Source organism: Cetorhinus maximus, unplaced genomic scaffold (assembly GCF_964194155.1).
Source record: "Cetorhinus maximus unplaced genomic scaffold, sCetMax3.hap1.1 HAP1_SCAFFOLD_196, whole genome shotgun sequence".
NCBI classification, from domain to species: domain Eukaryota; kingdom Metazoa; phylum Chordata; class Chondrichthyes; order Lamniformes; family Cetorhinidae; genus Cetorhinus; species Cetorhinus maximus.
In genome coordinates, this window is record NW_027596175.1 from 276,793 (window position 1) to 303,733 (window position 26,941).

General features: G+C 45.0%; 1 protein-coding gene across 2 annotated transcripts in view; it reads left to right on the forward strand.

Moving 5' to 3' along the window:
* The window catches only part of LOC144673002 (patched domain-containing protein 3-like), an 84,244-nt gene extending 71,204 nt beyond the window's left edge, over positions 1-13,040 (forward strand). For both annotated transcript variants that reach the window (XM_078535003.1, XM_078535002.1), the window contains exons 4-6: positions 8,511-8,632; positions 8,729-8,874; positions 10,649-13,040. In XM_078535003.1, coding sequence (XP_078391129.1) covers positions 8,511-8,632; positions 8,729-8,874; positions 10,649-12,309 — 1,929 coding nt within the window. In that variant the 3' untranslated portion in view covers positions 12,310-13,040. The remainder of the gene's footprint in view (positions 1-8,510; positions 8,633-8,728; positions 8,875-10,648) is intronic.
* Positions 13,041-26,941: the final 13,901 nt, after the last annotated feature.

A 26,941-nucleotide genomic window follows, 5' to 3' on the forward strand; every position in this document is an offset into this window, starting at 1 on the left:
CAGGAATCTGCGAAGTCCAAGTCTGATGACGCTCCTCCGGACTTGGTCCTAACTTAGTTGGTGAAACTTCAGCGATAGTCAAGGGGATATCAGGAAAGAATTTCAGCTGCTTTGCACACATTGCAATGAACGATGGAGGAGTCCTTCCGTGTTCAGTCTGATGTTATAGCACCAGCATGCCAATGCACCAAGGTCAATATCCGTAGGATGGTGGCCACCACAGAGACCTTGGTTCAGGTCATAGGTCCTGCACTGCGCCAGGAGCTGCACTCATCAGTGTAGCATCCATCAGTGGCTATGCGAGAGAGGGACAGGGCAACTTTATCTCACTCCAGCTTACCTGTCTCCTCAAGTCAGCCTGGGACACTCGGACACCCATTGGGAGGGAGAACCAGCATCTTGACACCCCAGGGCCTTCCACCCAGGTGGTTTTGGGAGTGTCCAGCCAATCCCAACCCTCTCTGAGACCCCATCACCTCCAGCTCCACAGGCCGAGGAGGGCGCACCTGCCCCACAGCAGGAGACCCAAAGCAGGCCAGGGCCATCCAAGTCTCGGCCCTTCAGAGGATGTCTCACAAAGTCATCACGGACAACAGGGCATGGCATTCAGCAGGCTGCCTCCACCTCCACTGTGGATGTCGGGATGCTCCAAGATAAAGCAAGAGGGTTGGGAAAATTAAGAAACATTAGGAGCACCACGGTAACAGGGGTGTAAACCACATGTTATATACTTTGCAACAATGTAAATACAATAACACCCATTTCACATCTTTTGTTTATGCCACCTCTTTATGATCTGCTCTATTGTTGTCCATCAGGTGTGACACAATGGTCCCTACCACCACTTATTGCAGATTTGAAACCAGGTGCCTCAGGTAGATGTTGTCAGCTTCCATATTACCACAGTGTGTGTGCGCATGCATATAATTTTCCAAAATCCTCGTCTTTAATGTCAAGTCTGCTTGTGTAAGGAACCTTGTCCACATGACATGTTGCTTCATGTCATCTTCATTTTTGGCTGTTTAAGATTGAGGCTAAGCTCTTCACCCGTCTTGTCTGCATCATTGTAATGTGAAGCTCTCGTATCCATTGAGACATGTGTAAATGCATGGAGAAGGGTCATAGATCCTCACAGCTCATTTACTTACTGTCATCTGGCAGGATTCTCTATCTATCAGACCTTGCTCAGAGATTGTGAGCGACCCTGTCCACCTTGCATGTATCCGACTCTCACAGTGCACAATTGATAAGCTCAGCGAGAAGTGCGAACACCTTTCCACCTTTAAGTGCTGGCGCTCAGACCCTTGTAGGCACTTCAATTTGCTGGCACTCAAGCCTCCAACTTCCTGCCTTTATGATCTTGCAGTTGTCTGCATTACGGACACAAGGCTCTCGTCACAGTGTAGAGATGCAGTGCAGAGCCACACATTTTGAGTAGGCGTCCCTCGCCTGTACACTTGTCGATTGAAGATAAGTACAAGTGGTAAAGTGCTGTGATCAAAGGAGCCTTGGAGCATGCTCTGGAAGTGCATATGGTAGCTTTTGGCAGTTTTGAATGTACCAATGGGATGCAACCCAGAATGTAATGAGCCTGCTGAGTGCTCCCTATTATTAAACAAGCATTACCTTGTGGTAATGGTTCATGGTGTCTTTGCATTTTGCAGCTGGCAAGGGCCAGGGCTGGCCATGAGGGCAGACTGACTGTATGAACTTTGTGATCCTCAGGTTGGCTGAAACCATGCAAAGGTCAGGATGAATGCACGCCTGCATCCCTAACTGAGAGTGACAGATGTCAAGGTGATGGAGGAGAAGGCAGCACAAAGGACTAGATGATGTCAAAATGGAATTAAATCTGTGTAATGTCCTTGGTTGCCTTGGCACAAATGTAACCTTTCAGTTACACCATCAAGGTGACACAGAATGCCATGTCCCATTTTGGAAGACATCTCCTTGAGGAACTTTGTCAAACTGAAGGCATACAGTTATGAGTGGACTGAGGATTGTAGAACTGCTCCTGCTAGGCTTCCATAGAAACTAGGAGCAGGAGTGGGCTATTCGGCCCTACGAGCCTGCTCAGCCATTCAATATGATAATGGCTGATCCTCCATCTCAATGCCATATTCCCGCTTTCTCTCCATACCCCTTGATGCCCCTAATATCCAAAAATATATCAATTTCTTTCTTGAATATACTCAGTGACTCGGCCTCCACAGCCTTCTGTGGTTGAGAATTCCACAGGTTGACTACCTTCTAAGTGAAGAAATATTTCCTCATCTCAGTCCTAAATGGCCTGCCCAGTATCCTGAGACTGTGGCCCCTGGTTCTAGACTCCCCAACCAGGGGAAACATCCTCTCTACATCCAGTCTGCCTAGTCCTGTTAGAATTTTATACGTTTCAATCATATCCCCTCTCATTTCTTCAGGTGCTTATCCAATTCCTTTTGAAAGCAATATTTTAATTTGTGTCCATCACAGTCTCAGATACTCCAGATCTTAGCCGCTCGTTGTTTAAAAAAGTTCTTCTTTGTGTTGTTATTGGTCCTTTTTAATTCATTCATGGGATGTCGGTGTCACTGGCTAGGCCAACATTTATTGCCCATCCCTAACTGCCCTTGAGAAGGTAGTGGTGAGCTGCCTTCTTGAACCACTGCGGTCCATGTGGTGTGGGTACAACCACAGTACTGTTAGAGAGGGAATTCCAGGATTTTGACCCAGCGACAGTGAAGGAACAGTGATATGTTTCCAAGTCAGGATGGTGACTGGCTTGTAGGGTAACTTCCAGGCGGTGGCGTCCCCATGCATCTGCTGTCTTTGTCCTAGATGGCCGTGGGTTTGGAAGGTGCTGTCGAAGGAGCCTTGGTGAATTCCTGCAGTGCATCTTGTAGATGGTAGATACTGCTGCCTCTGTGCGTCGGTGGCAGAGGTAGTGAATGTTTGTGGATGGGGTGCCTATCAAGTGGGCTGTTTTGTCCTGGATGGTGTCAAGCTTCTTGAGTGCTGTTGGAGCTGCGCTCTTCCAGGCAAGTGGAAGTCTGAATGCCCATCTGAACAGAGCGTCTGCAACCTGCTTGACACAAGTGTGTACAGCTGATTCGGAGACACTGCAAAGATCCACCCACCAATCCCTGGAAGGAGCCAGATGCATAGAAGTAGAGGGCAACTGTGACCTTGAGAGCCACTGGCATGGGGTGTCCACCCACACAGTTAGGGGAGATCTCAGGACCAATCATCTGACAGATATAGTTCACTGTCCCCCTTGACAGTCGGAGCCTCTTTCGGCACTGCACCTCAGTCATATTTAGGTAGCTGCTTCGCCGCCTGTATACCTTGGCAGCAGGAGAGTGGCGTGTTCTGCGGCCCCTTCCACCTTGGACAACCTCTTGGCGCTGCGCCCCTTGTGCCTGCACCTGGCCTCCCAAAGGTAGCTCCCCAGGAGGCTGATTGTCCACTCCTGGCCTCCTCCTTTTCTATCCCTCCCTTCCTCCTCAGAGGAGCTGCCTCGAGTGGAGATGTCAGAACCCATACCCAGGCTAAATGGAGGCCTCCAGAAAGCTGCAGGCCTGATAAAAATTACTGTCTGTAGACTGCTGAGCTGAAGCTTCAAAGTACTGAGAAAGCTATTGGAAATCGATCTGAACTGCTAACAATCACACAGGCAAGTTTAAAACACTTTCTGCATTAAACACTTCAGAAAAAACATGAACGACCCCTCTGAGCCCACATATCCCGCCCGTGGATGAGGTTTGTTAAAAAATTAGTTACCCGCCTGCCTGTTGGGCCCGTGCGCTGAGGCGAAGATCGCATGGGCTCCTCAAAATGGGCGTCAATTGCTGAGTTAAGGGCCTTAACAAGGCCTTTAATTAATGGCAGGCACGCGTCACGCTTCATAGCACGCCCGTCCACCTAAATATCGCGATGCCGCATGCTGACGTCGGGACGCTCGCCCGACGTCAGCGCGCAACATTTTAAGTCACCCTCCAGTCAGCCATAAAATTCTGCCCAGTGTGTTTATTTTCCCCAAAGATTACTGGTAAAACTTAGCGCTATGAGAGGCTTTTATTATCAGGAAGTTAAAGTCCAAAGACATAGTGAAACAATGGCTATTTGCATTCAAAGAGGAAAATATGTATAAAGGAGAGAAGACTGTTTGTAATGGAAGGCATTTTAAGATCTTACAAGTGTGAGAAGCTTTCAGCATCTATGCCTCAAGCTGCTGTCTTCAAAGGACTGAAGTTAGAAAACACTCTTTGAATTTGACTTGTTCATGTTTCGTTGCCTGGGCCTTTTAAAATTTATGGCCCATAACTTCCACGCTCCCCAGCATCGGATTTGGGGTACCTCAAAGATGCGCTGGGAAATCCCTTTGGAAAGTTCCCACATGAGGGTTTGCACAGCAATTGCCCAGAAATGCACACTTCCCATGGACAAATGCACGGCACTGTGAACCATCCAAAAATGCGATTTAAATCGCAAACTTTGGATGATTCCGCCAGGGTTATACCAATAGTTACCCAGAAAAAGTTAGAGGATTTAAAACCTCTTCTAACTTCTGCGGAACTATTGTAAAGACCCAGACCAATTCCACAAATCTCCCCCACCCCCCCCCCCCATGGGACTCTCCCCACCATCCCCCTGACCACAGACAGCCCCCCCATCAAACCCACTGCTTTTGGTCCCCTATCATCCTCAACCCTGCTCTTTTTAACCCTGTTACTATTTATATGCCAAGAGAAGACATTTGGATTGCTTTTCATATTAGCTGTCAGTCTCTTCTCACACTCTTTTCTTTACCTCCCTTATTTCCTTTTCCACTCCCCTCTGAACTTTATATATTCAGCCTAATTCCCAATTCTGTTACCAACCAGACATCTGTCACACACAGCCATTTTCTGCTTCACCTTACTCTTTCGTCATCCAGGGAACTAAACCATCTCCTTTAAAGGAAACCTATTGTTCTGTTACAGATTTGCCTACCAATCTTTGATTCCAATTTACCTGGGTCAAATCTGTTCTCACCCCATTGATATTGACCCTCCTCCAATTAAGCATTTTTACTCTAGATTGCTTCTTGTCCTTTTCCATAGCTAACTTTAAGCTTATTATAAAACTACTATCACTGTTCCCTAAATGTTCCCCTATTGACACTTGATCCATTTGAGGTATTCTCCAGAACTAGATCCAGCATTGCCTCCTTGTTGGGCTGCAAACATACCGATCAAGACAATTCTTCGAAAAACAATTTAGAAACTCTTCCCCCTCTCTACCTTTTACACTGTTACTATCCCAGTCTATATTAGGATAATTAAATTACCCATCATTAGTACACTATAATTCTTGCACTTCTCTATAATTTCCCTGTAAATTTCCTCCTCAATATCGTTCCAATTAGTTGGCAGCTTATAGAATACACTCAGTGGCATAATGAAACCTCTAGTGTTTCTTATCTCTAACCAATTAGATTCTGTCCTTGAGTCCTCTAGGACATCCTCTCTCTCAGCACTTTTCTCCTTAATACTGGCACCCTCCTTTCTTTCCATATCTTTCCTGAACATCTTGTATCCAGGAATATTTAATACCCAGTCCTGCCTTTTTTGAGCCAGGTCTCCATTATTGCCACAGCAGCATATTCCCATGTGGCAATATATCCTGAAGCTCATCAGTCCCATTTACTCTTTGTGTTTAAATACCAGCACACTTATCCTGATTTAAACCTTATTGCATTCCATTTTAATCTAATCCCATCTAATAGCTTACTCTAGTGCTATCTATCTCGTCCAATCCTTTCTAATGCAACATACTGGTTTCCATCTCCCTGCCAAGTTAGTTTAAACCCTCCTGAACAGCACTAGCAAACTCCACGTGAGGACATTGGCCCTGATTCTGTTGATGTAAAACCCGCCTATAGGTATAGGTTCTAACCTCTCTAGAACTGGTCCCAAAAATCCCAGGGGGAGAATTTTCAATTTGTCAGGCGGGCACGCGCCCGACCCGACTGAGTGTAAATTGACGCACAATGACGTCGGGCGAGCGTCCCGACCTCATCACGCACTCGCATGATATTTCGGTCGGCGGGCGCACACTGGAGTTGGCAGTGCGCCTGCTGACAATTAAAAGGACTATTAAGGCCATTAAAAAGGTAATTGAAAGAAATTTTTCGCTGCCCGTCCAACCTTACAATTGGCAGGCAGGCAAAAAGGCCAAGCGGCGTTTGCATTTTTTAGGAAACCTCATCCAAGGGCGGGATGAGCTTTCCAACAGCAAATAAAAATAAAATAAAAATTTTAAAATTTAATTAATAACATGTCACTGCTCATGTGATAGAGTCACATGAGGGGACATGTTTTATAGCATTAGAGAAATCTTTATTTTTTACTTTTAAGAATGTTCATCTGCCTCAGGGAGCTTTTCCAGCATGCACCCGCGTGCATGTCCGAAGTTCGTACTCAGTAACTAAATGAAGAGAATAAACTTAAAACTTAGAGAAAGACTCACCAGCTACCCAATATTCAACTCCCTTTGTGCAGCCATCACTTTATTTTATCGTAATTTAAAATGAAATGTGTTACTTTTGTTATCTATAAATTTCCAATGTTAATTTACTGAAAGCCTCAACACCCTTTTATATTGGTATCCCTCCTATAATCTTAACTTTATCATCTTCGATCTGATTAATTGAAAACTGATCGTAATTATAATAAGTTATACAATTTACAATGTGTAAAATATGATATTAAAGTTTATGTATTTTATCAACTTGGCTTACTTTTAGTTTTTATACTAATTAATTGATCTAGCTTACTTTAAATTTCGAATAAATTTAATTTAATTAAATCTTATCTGTAGACATACCACTGTATGCCATCTTGTGTGGTGAATTCATTGCAATGTTTTTCTCTCCTGTGGTGTTTGTTCACAGACTCACACTGTCTCTGACCACTCAGCTCCCGTCCTTGCTCTCTCTGACCGCTGCCAGCATCATTCTTTCTGACTTACTTAAATCCAGATAGCTCAGGTGTGGGTTGGTAGAGCAAGAGCTTAGAACATAGCTTCAAAGAAATAAAAATGGAGAGTGATTGAAGATGGGCTGTTGATTCACTTTTGTTCATTTTCATTATTGCACAACATCAAAACCTACCCAATTATGTGTGGTTGATGGAGTGACTTTTTATGACATAGTTATGCTTTTTCAGGCAAGTTGTTTCAATTATGTGACAATATTTTGCAAACAAAAATGTTTTCCCAAATACGATTCTTGGGGCAGGATATTATGCGTCGGTGAGCGGGGGCAGGGCCCGCTCGCCGATACGTAAAATGACGCGCGGTGATGTCGGGGGGGATCTCCCGATGTCACCACGCCCCATTTAAATTTTCAGGAAGGCGGGGGCGCAGCGAACTCAGCTATGCACCCGCTGACCTGTCACTGGCCAATTGAGGCCATTGACAGAGTCAATTATGTAATTAAAGGACCTGCCCATCCAACCTTAACGTTGAAGAGCAGGCCAGGAGCCCCGGCGCAAACTAGAAAATGCATGAAACCTCATCCAAGGCGGGATGAGGTTTCATGTAGGTTTTAAAATTGTAATAAAGTTTTTGTGACAATTATGGACATGTCCCAACTCATGTGACATTGTCACATGAAGGGACATGTTAGGGAAATTTTATTTTTCTATTTTTCGGTTTTGTACATTTTGAGCCGATCTCCCTGAGGCTGCACTTAGCCTCAGGGAGATGGGTGTGCTCTTTCGTGCGCATGCGCTCTCGATTTTGGGATATCCCGCCCCTGCCCGCAAAGGGAGTGCATAGCGCTTCTGTGCAGACGTCATTGGCCCGCCCACATAAATAGGCGCCGCGCCTCCGATTGGGGGCGATGATCGGAAGCACACCTGTGCACGCCCAGCTTTCAACTTCCCCCCCCAACGGGGGGAAAATTCAGCCCTTGAAGTCAGTGCTTATTTTACATACAAGCTAGTCAATAATAAATCCAATAGTGAACTCAGGAGAAACTTCTTTACCCAAAGACTGCTAAGAATATGCAACTTGATATCACATGGAATAGTTGAGGCAAATAGCATTGAGGTCTTTAAGGGGAAACTATATAAGTACATAAGGTAGAAAGGAATAGGAGGATATGTAGGTAGAGTTGAATGAAAAAGGATGTGAAGAGGTTCATGTGGAGCATTAACACCAGTTCAGACCAGTTAGGCCAACTGGCCTGTTTTTGTCCTGTAAATTCTACATAAAATATTCAAACTGGTTAAAAAAAACTACAGAATAGTTGAAAAATTATTAATTAACAGGTAAATCCTACAAAATACTATACTGTATATAAATACTTATATTATCAAGCATAATATTGGATTTAAGTCATTGAATATACTGAATAGCCTCCTGTTGTACAGCAAGACTGTATGAATGAGACAACGAGGTCTTCTTATTTGCTGTTGTACATTCAGAAGCATTTAGTCACTTGATGATAGTATGTAAATAACATTTATTTTTACTGATTGCAGGTTTCACATTTTACTTCTGTATCAAGGCAAGAAGAATTTGAAAAAAATTCTAAAAGAATTATTCCACTTTTTTCTGTAACATATTTGCTTTCAATATCCTTTTCCATCATGTCTTGCATGAGGTAATGTTATTTTCTATGGAACTTGCAGCATACTTTTATATGATAAATATTTCACATAAAATGTTATCTTAAAGAAGTAATGTCATTTATTTTCAGGCTTGACTGTGTGCGGAATAAGGTCTGGGTTGCTGCTCTGGGAGTCATATCAGCTGGATTAGCTGTGCTTACAGGGTTTGGATTTCTGCTGTATTGTGGGATGTCATTTGCCATCAATACTGCCAATGCACCCTTTCTGATTCTAGGTCAGTATCTCATCAATTTGTGGAATATCATTGTCCATCAAGCAGGCTTGTGTCTAGACTCTGTTCTGGCAGGTTCCAGAGATATTTGTGGCAGTAAATTGGTAGTAAATTGCAACTTGGCAGCATTCTGGCCGCAGTAGGTGGTTGTAACTGAAACCTACCCTAAGCAAGACACACTGCAGCAGCATAAATACTATGCTATAACTTAGCATCCATATAATCTTCACATACTGAATATGGCTAATTATATGTAAACATAGATAAAGCATTACGTTGTATTTATGTTAACTAGCAAATCTTTTATAGTTTATATATACTATGCAAAGTCCAGGTTTAGTCACTATTTTTTCTCTTTTTCTAATAACCAACCCAAAACCATCAATTCTATCACATGGGTGATATATGTAGTAAAAGCTTGAAAAATTGCAGTGGTGGAGGTTGGGTAGACTGCCAGTGGAATGGCACCCTAATTTACGGATCCACCCACTTGCTTTCCTGTTCACGGGTGGCCATGAAAATTCAGCCCTCAGTGAAATTTCTTTAGAAAAGTAAAGTCTTTGAGGTCGCCTAACTGCATTTTTCTGGACTATGAAGAAAATTGACAAAATTGACAGACTTATTTGTTACCGTGTTGAAGGCTTCAAATCCCAGAGTACACAAATTAAAAGTTAGGGACATTAGAAGACAATTCAAACAGGGTTTTATCATCCAAAGTATTAAAGAGATGAGGAATAAGTTGCCAGAGGAGGCTGCTTAAACATTCAATCTAAATAGGTTCAAGAGGCAATTGGATGGAGAAGGATTGGTGGATATCAGTTTATATTTTGTGCAATGTGTGAATCATTACAAAAAATGGTGGACTGCACAAAAATAGTTGGCTTTTAATAGTTGTCTCTAATACTTTGAGACAATTTGACAGACAATAATGCCATCCATTGAGACATGATGTTATTTTCAAATAAACATTCAGCTATCCAAGAGCTGTTTTCCACAATGTATAATGTTAAGAAAGTATTTAGTTAAAAAAACTCAATATCAGGCAATGACAGTTTAGCTCAATGATTTCTCTTTAGCCGTCAGACACAGGATTATATAGCTCCAGGTGTCACCAGACCACTCTATTTAAGAACTCGATTCTTCCATTAGACTATTAGGAAATACAGATGCAAACTTAGCACCAGAGAAGCCAGAACAGAAAAAAAGACCTCCCTTTCTGATTGCTTCCAGGCTACATGAAAGCCAAGAAGATGGATGGATTTCTCTCACAAAACTACAAAAAGATCAAATCTTGCTCCTTTAAAATATTGCAAAAGAAATTAAAACAATTTCTGCATGCTTTAACTCGATTGAGGCAATTCCTTATTTCAATAGATTATAATAATTTCCTTCAATTAATTTTATTCCTAACAGAATTCTGCAGGAAAATCCATGAAAATTGCCTACTATGGATTATCTATTCACATAACAGGAAAAAGTACGAAGTAGCACTTTTAATGAACAAAAAAATCTACTGCAACTCTTAATTGTGTAGTAGAGTCAGTCTTCTGCTTTTGTTACTATTTTCAAACTTTGCACCTACACTTAATGGTAGTGCTCTATACAACTGTTTGACAAATTGCATATGTGGCCACATACCCTGAATGCAAAAAGAAAGTCAGTCGTACTTTTCTTTAAAGAAATATTCTTTTATTAAATTACTAGAGCACTACACTAAAAATATTAAAAGCCGAACATGTTAATGGCCGATTTATCATACGTGACATTTGGTCTACAGGTATTGGTGTGGACGATATGTTTATTATGCTCGCTAGCTGGCAAAAGACAAAAGTGCGTGATAAAGTTGAAGATCGCCTGGCAAAGACTTACGCTGAAGCAGCTGTTTCTATTACAATCACCACTCTGACTAATGTTTTGGCCTTTTATATTGGTGTCATGACACCTTTTCCATCCGTGCAGTCATTTTGTGTTTACACAGGCACAACTGTTCTGTTCTGCTTCATTTACAACATTACATTTTTTGGAGCTGTTCTCGCATTGAACGGAAGAAGAGAAGCCAGTAACAAGCATTGGCTGACGTTCAGGAAGGTTGAGGAAGATCATAAACCTGGAGAATCTAAACTCTATGGATTATGTTGTGTAGGTGGGACTTACAATCAGGAATCAGGTGCAGAATCAGAACATAAAATTTATTTTTTCTTTAAGAAATATTATGGTCCATTCCTTACAAACCGATGGACCAAGGCAATTGTGGCGCTCCTGTATGTTGGATATTTGACTGGCAGTATTTATGGCTGTTTACACATCAAAGAAGGAATCGATCTCAGAAATCTGGCCTTTGATGATTCATATGTGATTAAGTTCTATGATGATGAAAGTGATTTTTTCTCAGAATATGGACCACGAGTCATGGTTACTGTCACTGAATCTGTGGAATATTGGGATTCCACCATTCAAGATGAAATTGAAACCTGTATGGGCAGCTTGGAAAACAGCACACATGTAGACCGTGAGTTGTCAGAGTCCTGGCTTCGTATGTACATTGACCGTGCTGAAAAGATGTCAATAGATATAAGGGAGAACAAAACATTCATTGGAAATTTATCTAAATTGTTTAACTTTGTCCCTACATTTCAACAAGATATTGAACTCTCAGAAGATAAAATGAGCATTAGAGCATCACGATTTTTCATTCAAATTGTGAATGTCAGTGATTCATTTGATCAAAAAAACATGTTGATTGAATTAAGAAACTTGGCAAGGGAATGTGGAATCCCTTTGCTTGTGTATCATCCAGCATTCATTTACTTTGATCAATTTCTTGTAATTGTGACCACTACAGTCCAGAATATAACTGTGGCAACTGCTGTCATGTTGGTCATTTCTTTACTCTTAATACCTAATCCAGTTTGTTGTTTATGGGTAACATTTGCCATTGCATCAGTTTTAGTGGGCGTGGCTGGTTTTATGGCTTTCTGGGGTGTCAATTTAGATTCTATATCTATGATTAATTTGGTTATTTGTATTGGATTTTCTGTGGACTTTACAGCTCATATTTCATATGCATTTGTTTCAAATGATAAAACAAGTGCCAATGAACGAGCTATTGATGCACTGTACTCTCTTGGCTATCCCATTCTACAAGGTGCTCTTTCAACTATAATGGGTATTGCAGTGTTGTCTGTTGCAGGAAGTTACATATTTAGAACATTTTTTAAGATCATGTTTCTTGTCATATTTTTTGGTGCAGTTCATGGCATTATGTTTATACCAGTGATTCTAACACTTTATCAAGCTTGTGGCAATCAGAATCATGGTCCCTCAAATATACATGACAGTAAAGAGAGGAGCGAGAGCAGAAATGCCCACAGCTACCAGCATGTTCACCATAGCAAAATAAATGGAGCTGATTCCTGTGAACTGACAGAAAGGTACTAGCAGTTGCCCGTTATGAGACCAAGGAGATCTATAGCAACTTCATTAATATATTCTTTTCTTAACTGTGATCCAGGGCTTAAACATTGAACTTAATTGGCAGCATAGGACTTATTCTTTTTCCTCAAAGCTCCATAATGTTGTCATAACTCGAATTAATTAACTGTTGTAAGGTCCAACTTGTTTATCATAAGCTACAAATATGCCATCCTACTCTTTCCTGCATTTCCATTGAGTTGAAGTCAAGAGCAATGGCATCACCTTTTGCTCATTTATATTTTCTCAGGACCTCAATACTGTGGAGCTCCTTAATTTCCTCAGTTTTTCTCTCCTACGGGTTTGAAAAATCCTCTTTTGCTGGTACTTAAACAATATTTCTTAATTTATCTCTTTTTTTCCTATTCTTCTATCTTATGTTGCCCTCTACCTTGACCCTCCCTTTCACTTTGGTTCCTCAGTCAAAACTTTTCTCTCCCAGCAGTTTTTATATAAAATATGAAGATGGCCATAGCAAACAATGGCACAGATCTTCCAGTCTCCGGATGGTTGGAGTCTGGACTTACCCCCAAGGTTGTACTACTGAACCCTCGGAAATCCCAATGCAAGTACTTTGCGGGTTTGTCCAGGAAATTTCAACTTCTGATGGGCAATTCCCCTGCTCCCTGAGAACATCCAAAAAAGCCTCCAATTCTGAGATAGAGTCGGAGGCTTGGGAGGGTTCTGACCTACTTAACTGGATAAAAACAAAAAGCTAAAAGCTACTGCGGATGCTGGAAATCCAAAACAAAAACAGAATTACCTGGAAAAACTCAGCAGGTCTGGCAGCATCGGTGGAGAAGAAATCAGTCAACGTTTCGAGTCTTCATGACCCTTCGGCAGAACTGAAGCATAGTTAGGAGAAAGATGAGATATAAGCTGGTTTAAGGTGGTGGGGGGCGGGGGGAGAGAGAGAAGTTGAGGGTGTGGTGATTGTGGAGATAAGCAAGCAGTGATAGGAGCAGATAATCAAAAGATGTTACAGACAAAAGGATCAAAGAGGTGTTGAAGGTGGTGATATTGTCTAAGAAAGGTGCTAATTAAGAATGGAAGACAGGATACTCAAGGTACAGCTCTAGTGGGGGTGGGGTGGAAAGACTGACAGGGCATTACAGGTATAGATTTAAAAATAATGGAAGTAGGTGGGAAAAGAAAAATCTATATAAATTATTGGAAAAAACAAAAGGGAGGGGAAAGAAACGGAAAGGGGGTGGGGATGGGGGAGGGAGTTTAAGATCTAAAGTTGTTGAATTCAATATTCAGCCCGGAAGGCTGTAAAGTGCCTAGTCGGAAGATGAGGTGCTGTTCCTCCAGTTTGCGTTGGGCTTCACTGGAACAATGCAGCAAGCCAAGGACAGACATGTGGGCAAGAGAACAGGGTGGAGTGTTAAAATGGCAAGCGACAGGGAGGTTTGGGTCATTCTTGTGGACAGACCGCAGGTGTTCTGCAAAGCGGTCGCCCAGTTTGCGTTTGGTCTCTCCAATGTAGAGGAGACCGCATTGGGAGCAACGAATGCAGTAGACTAAGTTAGGGGAAATGCAAGTGAAATGCTGCTTCACTTGAAAGGAGTGTTTGGGCCCTTGGACGGTGAGGAGAGAGGAAGTGAAGGGGCAGGTGTTGCATCTTCTGTGTGGGCATGGGGAGGTGCCATAGGTGGGGGTTGAGGAGTAGGGGGTGATGGAGGAGTGGACCAGAGTGTCCCGGAGGGAACGATCCCTACGGAATGCCGTCAGGGGGGGTGAAGGGAAGTTGTGTTTGGTGGTGGCATCATGCTGGAGTTGGCGGAAATGGCGGAGGATGATCCTTTGAATGCGGAGGCTGGTGGGGTGATAAGTGAGGACAAGGGGGACCCTATCATGCTTCTGGGAAGGAGGAGAAGGCGTGAGGGAGGATGCGTGGGATATGGGCCGGACACGGTTGAGGGCCCTGTCAACGACCGTGGGTGGAAAACCTCGGTTAAGGAAGAAGGAGGACATGTCAGAGGAGCTGTTTTTGAAGGTAGCGTCATCAGAACAGATGCGACGGAGGCGAAGGAACTGAGAGAATGGGATGGAGTCCTTACAGGAAGCGGGGTGTGAGGAGCTGTAGTCGAGGTAGCTGTGGGAGTCGGTAGGCTTGTAATGGATATTGGTGGACAGTCTATCATCAGAAATTGAGACAGAGAGGTCAAGGAAGGGAAGGGAAGTGTCAGAGATGGACCATGTGAAAATGATGGAGGGGTGGAGATTGGAAGCAAAATTAATAAATTTTTCCAGGTCCCGACGAGAGCATGAAGCAGCACCGAAGTAATCATCGATGTACCGGAGAAAGAGTTGTGGGAGGGGGCCGGAGTAGGACTGGAACAAGGAATGTTCCACATACCCCATAAAGAGACAGGCATAGCTGGGGCCCATGCGGGTACCCATAGCCACACCTTTTATTTGGAGGAAGTGAGAGGAGTTAAAGGAGAAATTGTTCAGTGTGAGAACAAGTTCAGCCAGACAGAGGAGAGTAGTGGTGGATGGGGATTGTTCGGGCCTCTGTTCAAGGAAGAAGCTAAGGGCCCTCAGACCATCCTGGTGGGGGATGGAGGTGTAGAGGGATTGGACATCCATGGTGAAGAAGAAGCGGTTGGGGCCAGAGAACTGGAAATTGTTGATGTGACGTAAGGTGTCAGAGGAATCACGGATGTAGGTGGGACGGGACTGGACAAGGGGAGAGAGAAGGGAGTCAAGATAACAAGAAATGAGTTCCGTGGGGCAGGAACAGGCTGACACGATCGGTCTGCCAGGACAGTTCTGTTTGTGGATTTTGGGTAGGAGGTAGAAGCGGGCCGTCCGAGGTTGGGCGACTATCAAGTTGGAATCTGTGGGAGGAAGATCTCCAGAGGAGATGAGGTCAGTGACAGTCCTGGAAACAATGGCTTGATGTTCTGTGGTGGGGTCATAGTCCAGGGAGAGGTAGGAGGAAGTGTCTGCGAGTTGACGCTCAGCCTCCGCGAGGTAGAGGTCAATGCGCCAGACAACAACAGTACCACCCTTGTCAGCGGGTTTGATGACAATGTTGGGGTTGGACCTGAGAGAACGGAGTGCAGTGAGTTCAGAGAGAGACAGATTAGAATGGGTGAGAGGAGCAGAGAAATTGAGACGGCTAATGTCACGTCGACAGTTCTTAACTGGATAGCTACCCAGGAACTATTAGACAGGAAAAAACCATGTCTAACTCCTGGGTAACTATACAACTGACACCTCCATTAACTGTCTGACTCCCTGACCCCGTTTGACCCACCGAACCTCTGACCCCGCTTGACCCTCCAAACCACCCCCCCCGACCCTCCCACTATCACTCTGACCCTCTTACTCCACCCCGACCCTCCAACTACCCCTGACCTAACATCACCGCCCTACCCACCCTGCCACCTACCACCCTGCCACCCTACCCACCTTCCCTAACTCATTTCACAGGGAAAAATCTATTCAAATGCCCCAAAGTTTTTCAGTGTGTTACTGAATGAAGACTTACCAAAATGCGGCAGCTAGTGCTGTCAAAAGGGGCGTAGCGTGGCTTCCCCTGACGATCCTGCAATACAAAGAAGATCTCCAAGAATAGGTACGCTCTGCATTTCTGAACAGGTCCATTCAGAAGGCCAGGCCAGAAATGCAGAGCTCCACCTTAGTGTAAGAAAATAGGAACAGAGTGGCTATCCAGCGGTGATTGCCACACTTTGTAAGATTCAGCCCTTCATACATTAAACCCCCAAAGCAAACCAAAATTTGTACATAATGAAGCAGGGATGAAGAATTATGGGTAAGTTTAATACGTGTGACACCTATGAGAGAGATGTTCAAATAATTTCAGAGATGTACTTTGGAGATGTTTTTATTTTTCTCAGGTGGGACACTGGCATGGCTAGATTTATTTCCCATCCCTATTCATCCTGAGATGCAATGAGGATCCTTCTTCTGTCCAGTGGTTGTACACCTGAGTGGCTTGATCGACCACTTCAGAAGAAATTAATAACCAAACACTTAGTGATCACTAACTAAGAGCTGCAGACCAGATTAGGGTGATAGGTTCCTTCCCTGAAGGATATTAGTAAACTTGTTGGGTTTTTAGAACAAAAATAAAATGACCAGATTTATTGAATTTAATGTCATAACTTGTAACGGTGGGCAATTTATCTCATAATCTCTAGCCAGGGCAAAAACTAATTACATTTTCTAAATGTGAATGCAATAGGTATAATTATGTTAGACAATAAATTCCCTTAAAAATAACTCATAAATTAGAGATGTTCTTTCCTTTGGTGTTCAAATATGTTTTTGCAATAATTTGGCAATCAGCGTGTAAACAAACTTCTCAACTTACAGACAAAATAGTAATCACTTAAACCCACAGGCTTCCTGATAATCTAGTTGTTTTGACACCTGACAGTACTCAAAAATTGCATCCTCATGTGCATTTGTGAACCATCTTAATTACTTTGTTATTACAGGATTATAAAATTGGTGCTGCCATCTTATTATCACGAGTCAGGCCTCCAGTCAGCTAGTCATTGGCTGTACACCTATTTGGTGGTGGGGGTATATGGTTTGACTGATGGCACTTAAGACACAGATATCGGGTCTGAAAGAGGAGATATAGTCTGGCTGCCTACATCAGGGAATGCGATAGAAGAAAGTAATGGGTACAGATCAGATCCCCAAGATCTCCAGTGCCACTTTAGAAGTTTTGGCCCAGATGGTTGTCATGAGGCAAGAGATTCTGTTCCTCTCCTCTTCCACCGGCCCCCACCACTCCCACCTACATCACACCCCAACCCAGGTAACAGAATGTCCTCCAGGCAACACCTCTACTGCCAATTGGAAGAGGTTGCAGAAGAGATTAATGCCAGGAGCATTGCACTGAGGACATGGCTGGAATGCAGCAAAAGGAGTGGTGTCGAACTAACAATCCTAACTCAACTCCCTTACAGCCTGCTCACACCACCACCATCTGCAACCTCCCTGCTTAATTTCCTTCAATTACTACAATCAGTGCACCACATTTCATGCCATCTCCCTCTCGTACACCCTGCACCTACAACTCTCACCATTATTCTACCATAAATAGCCATTATGTCACAGAAATCCTAGCTACTGAGTGCATGTCCCCTTTACTCATTTCTATACAGCTCTAGCTAATGCTTACTGTAATGCTGTAGATTAAATCCATCCATCTGCCTGTGAAAGCTTCATGATATCAAAAGAGCAGCAAGTCTTGGTCGATGCCACTTCGCCAGCCAACACTATCAAAACTGATTATCTGGCTGCTTATTCATTTACTTTTTGAGATCTTGTGTGGAAATTGTTTTCTGTACTTCTAGCCCTACCTCATCACTGCCTCTCTCGATTCCACTAAATTTTCAGCCTGTTTATCTGACATCCAGCATAGAAATTTCCTCCAATTAAATATTGGGAAGACAATGTAACCATATGTTTTTGGCCCCCTCTCTAAACTCCATTCCCTACCTACTGACTCCATCCCTCCTCTAATAACAGTCTGGGACTAAACCAGTCTATTTGAAATGTTGGTGTCATTTTCAACCCCAGGATGAGTTTTAGACCACCTATTCACGCCATCACCTAGACAGCCAATTTCCACCTCTGAAACATCTTTGCACCTGTCTCAGCTCATCTGCTGCAAAAACCCTCATTCTTGACTTTGCTACTTCTAGAATTGACCATTCTGACACAATCCTGGCTGGTCTCCCACATTCTCCCCTCCCTAAACTGGAGGTCATCTAAAACTCTACTGCCTGTGTCTTAACTCGCAGCAAATCTCATTCCCCTATTACCCCTATGCTCACTGACCTAAATTGGCTCCTGGTTAAGCAGTGTCTTGGGTTTCTAAATTCTCATCCTTGTTTTCAAATCCTCTCCAACACCCCTTACTTCTGTAATCTCCAGACTGACAACTCCCTGAGATATCTGTGCTCATCTAATTGAGGCCTTTCGAGGTCCCTGATTTTAATTGCTCCACAATTGGTGACTGCGCCTTCAATTGCCCAGACCACAAGCTCTGGAATTCCATCCCTGCACTTCTCCGCTTCTCTTCCTCACTTTTCCACCTTTAAGGCATTCCTTAAAATCTACTTCTTTGATCAAGTCTTTGGTCATCTGACCAAATATCTCTTCATGCAGATCAGTGCCATATTTTGTTTTATAATGCACCTGTGAAGTGCCCTGGGATGTTTTATTATGTTAAAGGTGCTATAGAAGTATAAATTGTTGTTGTTGTATTTTCCCATCTGATATCAATTGTTCTTCAAAAGTAATCCATTGATTATAAAGCAAGTCCAGACACCCTGATGCTGTGAGAAGGCATCGTTTAAATGCTGCATCTTTTGTTACTCTTAATGCAATAGAAATAATTGATTCAAACTTATTTGCTTAACTGTACATACTGCAGAGATTGTTGAAACATCTTTAATTGAATGGATTATTGAGGTTGCTTCTACATGTTTTTCTTGTGTGACAATTAAAATTAGCTTGCTTTTCATATAACTGTGTCCATGATGACAGAGCCTAATAAGCTCAACTATGTGCTATTTAAGATCAGCTATTACAACAGGTAATGCAATCAGTTGTCACCAGAAGAGGTTGTTGTGTGATACTACTGTCATTGCCAAATACTGTCTGAAAACATCTTATTCAAATAAAGAGCATGGATACACTGCATTGATACAAAAATAATTTGGACTTGTACACCCTGCATTTACCACTCTCACCATGTGTCTCTATATCCTTCATATGGGGGAGAATTTTCAGCATGTCGGACGGGCTGTGTGGGAGCGGGCGCACGCGGGCAGGCGCGGAACTGATCGCTGCCCGCGATCGGCTCCATGCCATTTTACGTGGGCAGGCCAATTAAGGCCTGCCCAGCGTGAAACGCAGCTCCCGAGAACAGCGGAAGGGGGCAGGCTGCGATGGGTCTCCAATGACTGCTGGGTCCAATGGTGACCTGGCGGCCTGTTTAAAAACTGTGCAGGCAGTTGTCCAAAGGCTGCTAACGATGGCGTACAGAAGGGTTCCCGAGAGCGCTCTTGGACAGCAGGCCAAGCAGGTCGGTGGGGCAGTGGGCCCTGAGATTCACCGATGAGTGTCTTGCTGCCCTCCTCGAGGAGGTGGCAGCACAGCGCAAAATCATTGTGCCAAGGGATAGGAGGAGGAGGCCCCCCCAACATGACAAAACGTGCCTGGAAGGAGGTGGCAGAAGGGGTCAGCGCACACAATGTGTGCAACGCACCTGGGTTCAGTCGCAAGCAGTTCAACGACTTCTTGCGATCGGGAAGGGTGAGTACCGTGTTGGAATGGGTCACTTAGCACAGCAGTTAGGTTGGCTCCCCTGGCCCCCCACCCTCCAACTCTGAATGTAGTTACTGCATTGAATTATTCACGGCATGTGGCCCTCGCAGGGTGGGTCAGCATTTATTGCCCATGCCTTGTTGCCCCTGAGAGGGTGGTGCTGAGCTGGCTTCTGTATTCGCTGCATGTGGTGCACTTACACCCACAGTACTGTTTTAGGGGCGACCTCAAGGACCTGTACCTAGGCGCAGTGCTGCAATGCCGAAACATTTCAAAGTCAGGATGCTGGCTGACTGGGAGGGGAACTTCCAGGTGGTGGGGCAGCCATCCATCTGCTGCCCTTGTCCTTCTAGGTGGTAGTGCTTCCTTGCTTTGGAAGGTCATACAGTGTGAATGGCAAATGTGATGGAGGCAGTATCTGGGGGTCAGCCCTGGCTGTTTGGAGTGAGTATATGGCAGCTCCAGGGTCACGAATCACATGAGCCCTGCAATGTTTCACTCAGGTGGGGCTGGAATGGCAATCCAGGTACAGGGTGGACTAATCAATGCTCCTCTCTCCTGTCAGGAGAAGACCGCACACAATAACGCTGAACAGATGTGGACTGGCGGAGGCCAGGCCCTACTACTCATACTAACCAGATACAAGCAGGAGGCTGTCAAGCTGGAGAGGTCTACTGGCAACGGTGAGGTTGGGGTGCCAGTGGGAGGTAAGAGTGCCGTGCACTGAGGTCACAATGTCTGTCATTGCAACTATTTCACTGTTGACTGTTTATTGAATTCAGCATCCAACGTGGGTTTCCCATTGATCATGGAAGGAGGAGCGCATTCTGATCCTGGGGCCAGGCATGCACATTAACAGTGTTACGACTTCAACTAATCAAATGTCCTCGTTCTTCCTTTCAGCCTAACTGGAGCATGCCCGGACTGAGGAGGCAGAGGGCCTGCCACTGGCACCTGAGGGCCCTGAAGAGATACACGCACCAGCATCACACCATCTCAGCCAGGCAGGCACTGGCGCAGATGCCAGGACCTCGGTGGGGATAAGAGTGTCGGTAGTGTCCCGGGGGACAATGATGAGGGCATTTCACACTCGCTTGAGGTGCAGGCGGAGACAGAGAGTGTCCATGGCGCCGGCAGTCAGAGGATTGCAGGGGACCAGGAACATGCTCAGTCGGTGGCTGATGATGTGCCCCTGGAGTCGTCCCTGAGGCAGCAAACGCTGGAAGTCCAGCAGGGACTGCGGGAGGATCTGGCGGAGATACATGAGGCAATGTGTGCCATGGTCTCCGTGATGGAGGAGTCCATGCAGAGCATCAGCAATGCATTGACCCTCATGGCCGAGCACAATGCTTCCTCCATGGAGAGAGTGGTGACTCTTACGGAAAGGCTCCTCCAGGAGAACAATCAGGACTTCCTGTGGATGCACTAGGACCTGCAAGCCCTCACAACAGCATTGACCTCAGCTGGTCAGTGTCAGTGTGGGAGATGGATTGGGCACCCATTATCCCAGCTAGGTGTCCATCCATGAATGGTGAGCAGGGAGGTCCAAAGTGACCTCACATTGGCACACGAGCTGCCTGTCATCTCTGCGAGCACCTCTCAGGGCGCTCTGGATGAGGGCAGCAGCTCCTCCACCCCTCTGCCAGTGACCATGGCATCCGATGAGGCTGCAGCAACTGGGGAGATGCCAGCCGTGCCATTGGCCGCTCCCTCCCAGACGGGGCCATCACAGGCTTCACAGGCCAGAGGATGCTCGCCAAGGTCATCAAGGCCAACAGGACAGCAGAGTGAGCAGGCTGTCTCCAATGCCAGTGCCAGCAATGGGGGGAGCACCTAGACATTGCACCCGAAAACGTAAGCATAAGGCACCTTAGACACACCATGGGCTTTTCACTGGTGGTTTTCTGTTGCCCCTGTATTGGTTGCTTATTAGATGGTGTGCAGCTTAACACCTCTGAATGAACTTTCATTTCTGTTCTGTTGTATAAAATCATTAAGTGTTTTAGTTCTGAACAAGGCTCAGGGTGCTTCGTTACTTCTGCAAGGAGTGTAAGGAAACCCATGAGTGACTTGTTTGTCATTGAGCTTTATTGACAAGTCAAATAATTAATGTTCCTAACCAGGCAGATATTGCTCTTAGGTATTGAGTATGGAGCCTGCAGCCCTGTCATATGTTGGAGGTCCATCTGCAGTGGGCTAGCTGAAGGATTGTTGGATCAAAGCTTCCCCGGTGTCCCTGCCTCCCTGGAGGTTGCCCGGGTCAGCGTCTATCCCCTTATCATTCTCCTGAGCATGCTCGTCCTCGGACTCACTACTGGACTCATCGTGTGCAGCCAGATCATCTGCATCTACATCTTCTTCCTCCACTGTGTCCCCCCTTTCCAGTGCCAGATTTTGGAGAGCGCAGCGTGCAACCACTATCAGTCACACACGATCTAGGGGTATTACAGTGTGCCCCCTGAACGGTCCAGGCACTGGAAGTGCATCTTGAGAAGACCAATGGTTCTCTCTAACACAGCCCTTGTGGAGGCATGGCTCCTATTGTACTGCTGCTCAGCCTCTGTTCTTAGACGGTGAAGGTGCATCATGAGCCACATTTTGAGGGGATAGCAATTGTCACCGAGCAGCCATCCATCCAGCCAGGCTGGAGCACTGAGGAGCCTCGGCACCTGGGAGTGTCTCAGAATGTATGCGTCATGGGAGCTGCCTGGGTACCTTGCACAGACTTGCAGAATCAGCATCCTATGGTCACACACTATCTGCACGTTCATGGAGTGGAAGCCCTTCCTGTTGATGAAGGCACCCGGCTCACCTGCTGGCGCCTTGATGGCCTCATGTGCAGTCGATTGCAGCCTGGAAGCGGGGGAACCCAGCAATCGCTACGAAGCCTCTGGCTCGCTCCGCCTGGATGGCCTCGTCTGAGCGGTGGTGAATGAAAGTCAATGCATGCCTGAACAGAGCATCTGTTACCAGCTTGACACAACTGTTGACAGCAGACTGGGAGACTCCGCAAAGATCATCCATCAACCCCTGGAAAGAGCCGGAGGCATAGAAGTTGAGGGCAGCCGTAACCTTCAACGCAACTGGCATGGGGTGTCCACCCTCTCAGTTGGAGCTGATCTCACGGCCCATCATTTGACAAATTGAGGTCACTGTCTCCCTTGAGAGGCGGAGCCTCCTTCAGCACTGCACCTCAGACATTTTGAGGTAGCTGCTTCGCCGCCTTTAAACTCTGGCAGCAGGATAGTGGCGTCTTCTGTGGCCCCTTCTGCCTTGCACTTCCTGTTGGCCCTGCGCCTCTTTGCCTGCGCCTGTCCTCCCAAAGGTGGCTCCCCTGGAGGCTGAATATGGACTCCTGGCCTCCTCCCCCTTCTGGCCCTCTCTTTCTCCTCAGAGGAGGAGTCTCCAGTGGAGAGCACAACACCCATTCCCAGAGTAAGGGAAGGCTGCCAGAAACCTGCAAGGCCCCAAGAATGATGTTTACTCCAGAGTCCTGACCTGAAGCCTGTTATTACTGTACAAGCAGCTCTGAAGAGATTTGAAGTTCTCCTGTTCACACAAGCTAGTAGCAGTAAGTTTAACCAATAAATGACTAACAAATAGCATTCACGAGCCCACTCACCCCTCTTATCCCGTCCGTGGATGAAGTTTTAAAAATGTGGCCTACCCGCCTGCCTGTTGCGCCCATGCGACACTCTGAAAATTGCACGAGCTCTGAAAAATCATGGTTTATTAATGGCTTAAGGGCCTTAAGTGGCCCGTTAATTAATGGTGGGTGTGCATCGGAGCTCATAGCGTGCCTGCCCACCGAAATATTGTGATGGTGCGTGGTGACGTCGAGACGTACGCCCGACATCATTGCGCGTCAGCGTGTTGGGCCCGCCCCCGCACGCTGACGTCAAAATTCTGGCCATAATATGGAGACTAGAATTGTTCACTATATTTCAAACATGGACTAACCTAGATTCTATGCAAATGTAACATAACTACTCTGCTTTTCAATTATATCCCCGCAGAAATGACCGTGCTTTGTTTACCATTTTGATGGTCTTATTAACCTGCATCACTACTTTTAATGATTTGCGTATCTGTACCTCTAGATCCTTTGATTCTTTACCTCATTTAAACATTTATTTTCCAAGGAATATGCGGGTTCCTTATTCTTCCTACAAAAAGGCATCTTTTACATATCTTCTTGAAGTTCATTTCCCAATTACATACCCATTCTGCAAAATTATTAATGCCTTCCTGTACTTTGTTGTAATTTTCTGTATTAACTACATCCACAATTTGGTGTCATCGGTAAATTTTGAAATTGTACTTCTGATTCCTGCATCCAAATCATTTATTGGTGAGTGTTACGTACCACCACTGATTACCATGTTGTGTTATGGGTTCGTTATATGTCTCAATGATGAGATCTTTAGACTTTTATGTTTAAACATGAACCATTTATTGTTAATCTTTAACTGTGCACATATCTCAGTTAATGTCATGCATGGTGCTGCTGCCATACAGGTAGGCTGCTTCTAGAGGGTTCTTGATTGTTCTGTCAGCCTATTACCATGTGGGTCTATACATCATACCGTAGCTGGGGCTATTCTCCAGTTGCATGTTAACCCTTGCTCTGCCGAGCACCTTTTCATTACAATTGCATGTAGGTACATACAGCATCATACAGCAGCCAACATACAAATAAGATTCATAGATGTCTTAAACTAAGTGATTGTATTTCAAAGCACTCTATGTTATTTTAAAAAAAACAAACACCTTTTGAAATTCCTTAAAGGAAACCATAACTGCACTACTCTCGTCAACTCTCACTATTACTTTGGAAAAGAACGCGATCAGGACAATCAAACATGATGGGATGAATTTTTGCGGCCCATTTTTGACAGGTTAGGAGGTGGGAGGGACAGCAAATGTTGAGGGGAGGCTTGGGATGGGGAGCCTAATGTCTTCCTGTTGCCATGCCATATTGCCAGCAGTGGAAAACTTGGCGGCTCACTCACCTGCTGGGCAGCCAAATGGGCCACTTAAGTGCCCATATAAGAGCTACTTCCCACTTCTGTGGACCTGATACCACATGGGGAGACCATTGGATGAAAGCCTAGCCGCCCCCCAATGGGTTCTGGGGTGGGAGTCCCTCCCTTATGGGCACTCCATGGCCCACAGAGGGTAACCTTGCGGCATTGGCACTATTGTTGATCAACCACTCCCCACGCCATTGGTGGTCTGGTTGCCTGACATCAGCTTCCTCCAACCTAATTCACCTGCCTTTGAGGCTGACCATCTTTGAGGCTCTCTCTAATGTAGCAGGTTGAGCTATGGCCACCACTAGCAGTAGCGCTGCTGAGGCCGCTGAGCTGCCGGCCCTCTGAATAGGTTGGCAGCTCTTTGGGATCAGGCTGCCATCCTTAATTGACCATTGCAAGTAATATGTCAACCTAGGTCCCACCGTCTGTTGATGGGGTTACCTGCTACTTTCAGCCTCGGTGTCAGGACTTAAAGTAGGTGGCAAAATTCAGCCCGATTTGTCCTTAATAAATCTGTGCTCATTTTCATTTATTAACCGATATTGCTCATTTGCTGTTTTATCTGCCAATCATGGATTTCAGTCTACCTTGGTCAGTTCCCTTTTCAACTCACTGAAATCAGCCCTCCTCCAGTTGAGTATTATCACAAATAATTTTTCCTTGTCTTGTTCCATGACTACTCCAAAGTTACAACAAGGGCATCAACGTGAAAATTTGGAAAATCGCTTGGGGTATGTCCTGTCTACAAAAAGCAGTATAAATCCAACCTAGCCAATTACCGCTCCATCAGTCTTCTCTCAATCATGAGCAAAATGATGGAAGGTGTTGACAGTGCTTTCAAGCAGCACTTACACAACAATAGTTGCTCACTAATGCTCAGTTTGATTTCTGTCAGGCCCATTCAACTCCAGACCTCATAATGGCCTTGGTTCAAACATGAACAGAAGAACTGAACTCAAGAGGTGGGGTAGAATGAATGCCCTGGACATCAAAGAAGCCTGAGTGAGTGTGTTATCAAGGAGCCTTAGCAAAACTGAGGTCAATGGGAATCGGGGGGGAAAACTCTCCATTGGTTGGAGTCATACCTAGCACAAAAGAAGATGGTTGTGGTTGTTGAGGACCAATCAGGTCAGTCAGACATTGCTAAAAAAAGTTGCTCAGGCAAGTATCCAAGGCCCAGCCATCTTCAGCTGCTTCATCAATGACCTTTCCTCCATCATAAGGTCAGGAGTGGGGATATTTGTTGATGATTGCACAGTGTTTAGTACCATTCATAATTCCTCAGATTCTGAAGCAATCCATGCCTGCATGCAGCAAGATCTACACAATATTCAGGCTTGAGGTGGTAAGTGGCAAGTAGCATTCGTGCCACACAAGTGCCAGGCAATGACCATCTCCAACAAGAGAGAATACGACCATATCCTCTTGACATTCAATGGCATTTCTGAATACCCTACAATCAATAACCTTGGGGTTACCATTGACTAGAACTTTAACGGGACCAGCCATATAAAAATGTGGTTACAGGATCTGGTCAGAGGCTAGGAATTCTGTGGTGAATAACTCTGCTACTGACTCCCCAAAGCTACCTCCTTCTATTAAACACTTGTTACTCCACTTGCCTGGATGAATGAACCTCCGACAACACTCAGGAAACGTGACACCATCCAAGACAAAGTAGCCCATTTGTTCGGCACCCCATCCATCACTTTAAACATTCACTCCCTCCACCACTGATGCACAATTGCAGCATCAAATGCTGTGCACCAAATGCAAGATGCGCTGCAGAAACTCACCAAGACTCCTTCAATAGCATCTTCCAAACCTGTGACTTGTACTACCCAGAAGGACAAAGGCAGCAGACACTTGGGAACACCACCGCCTACAATTTCCCCTCGAAGTCACACACTATTCTGACTTGGAACTACATTGTCATTCCTCCACTTAAAATCTTAAGGGTTAAAACCTTAGGACTTTTCTTAACAGCACTGTGGGTGTACTTACGCCTCATGGACTGTAGTGGGTCAAGTGGGTGGTTCACAACCACCTTCTCAAGGGCAATTAAAGATGGGCAGTAAATACTGGCCTTGCTAGTGTCGCTCACATCTTAAGAAAGTATAACAAATACCGATGCCCGTTATCGTGGCCATAGTTATGATACCTTCATTCTGTAGCAGTCTACTGAGCCAGCTGCACCTGAGCCACCACAGCAAACCAAAGGTTGGCTACTGGGTGAC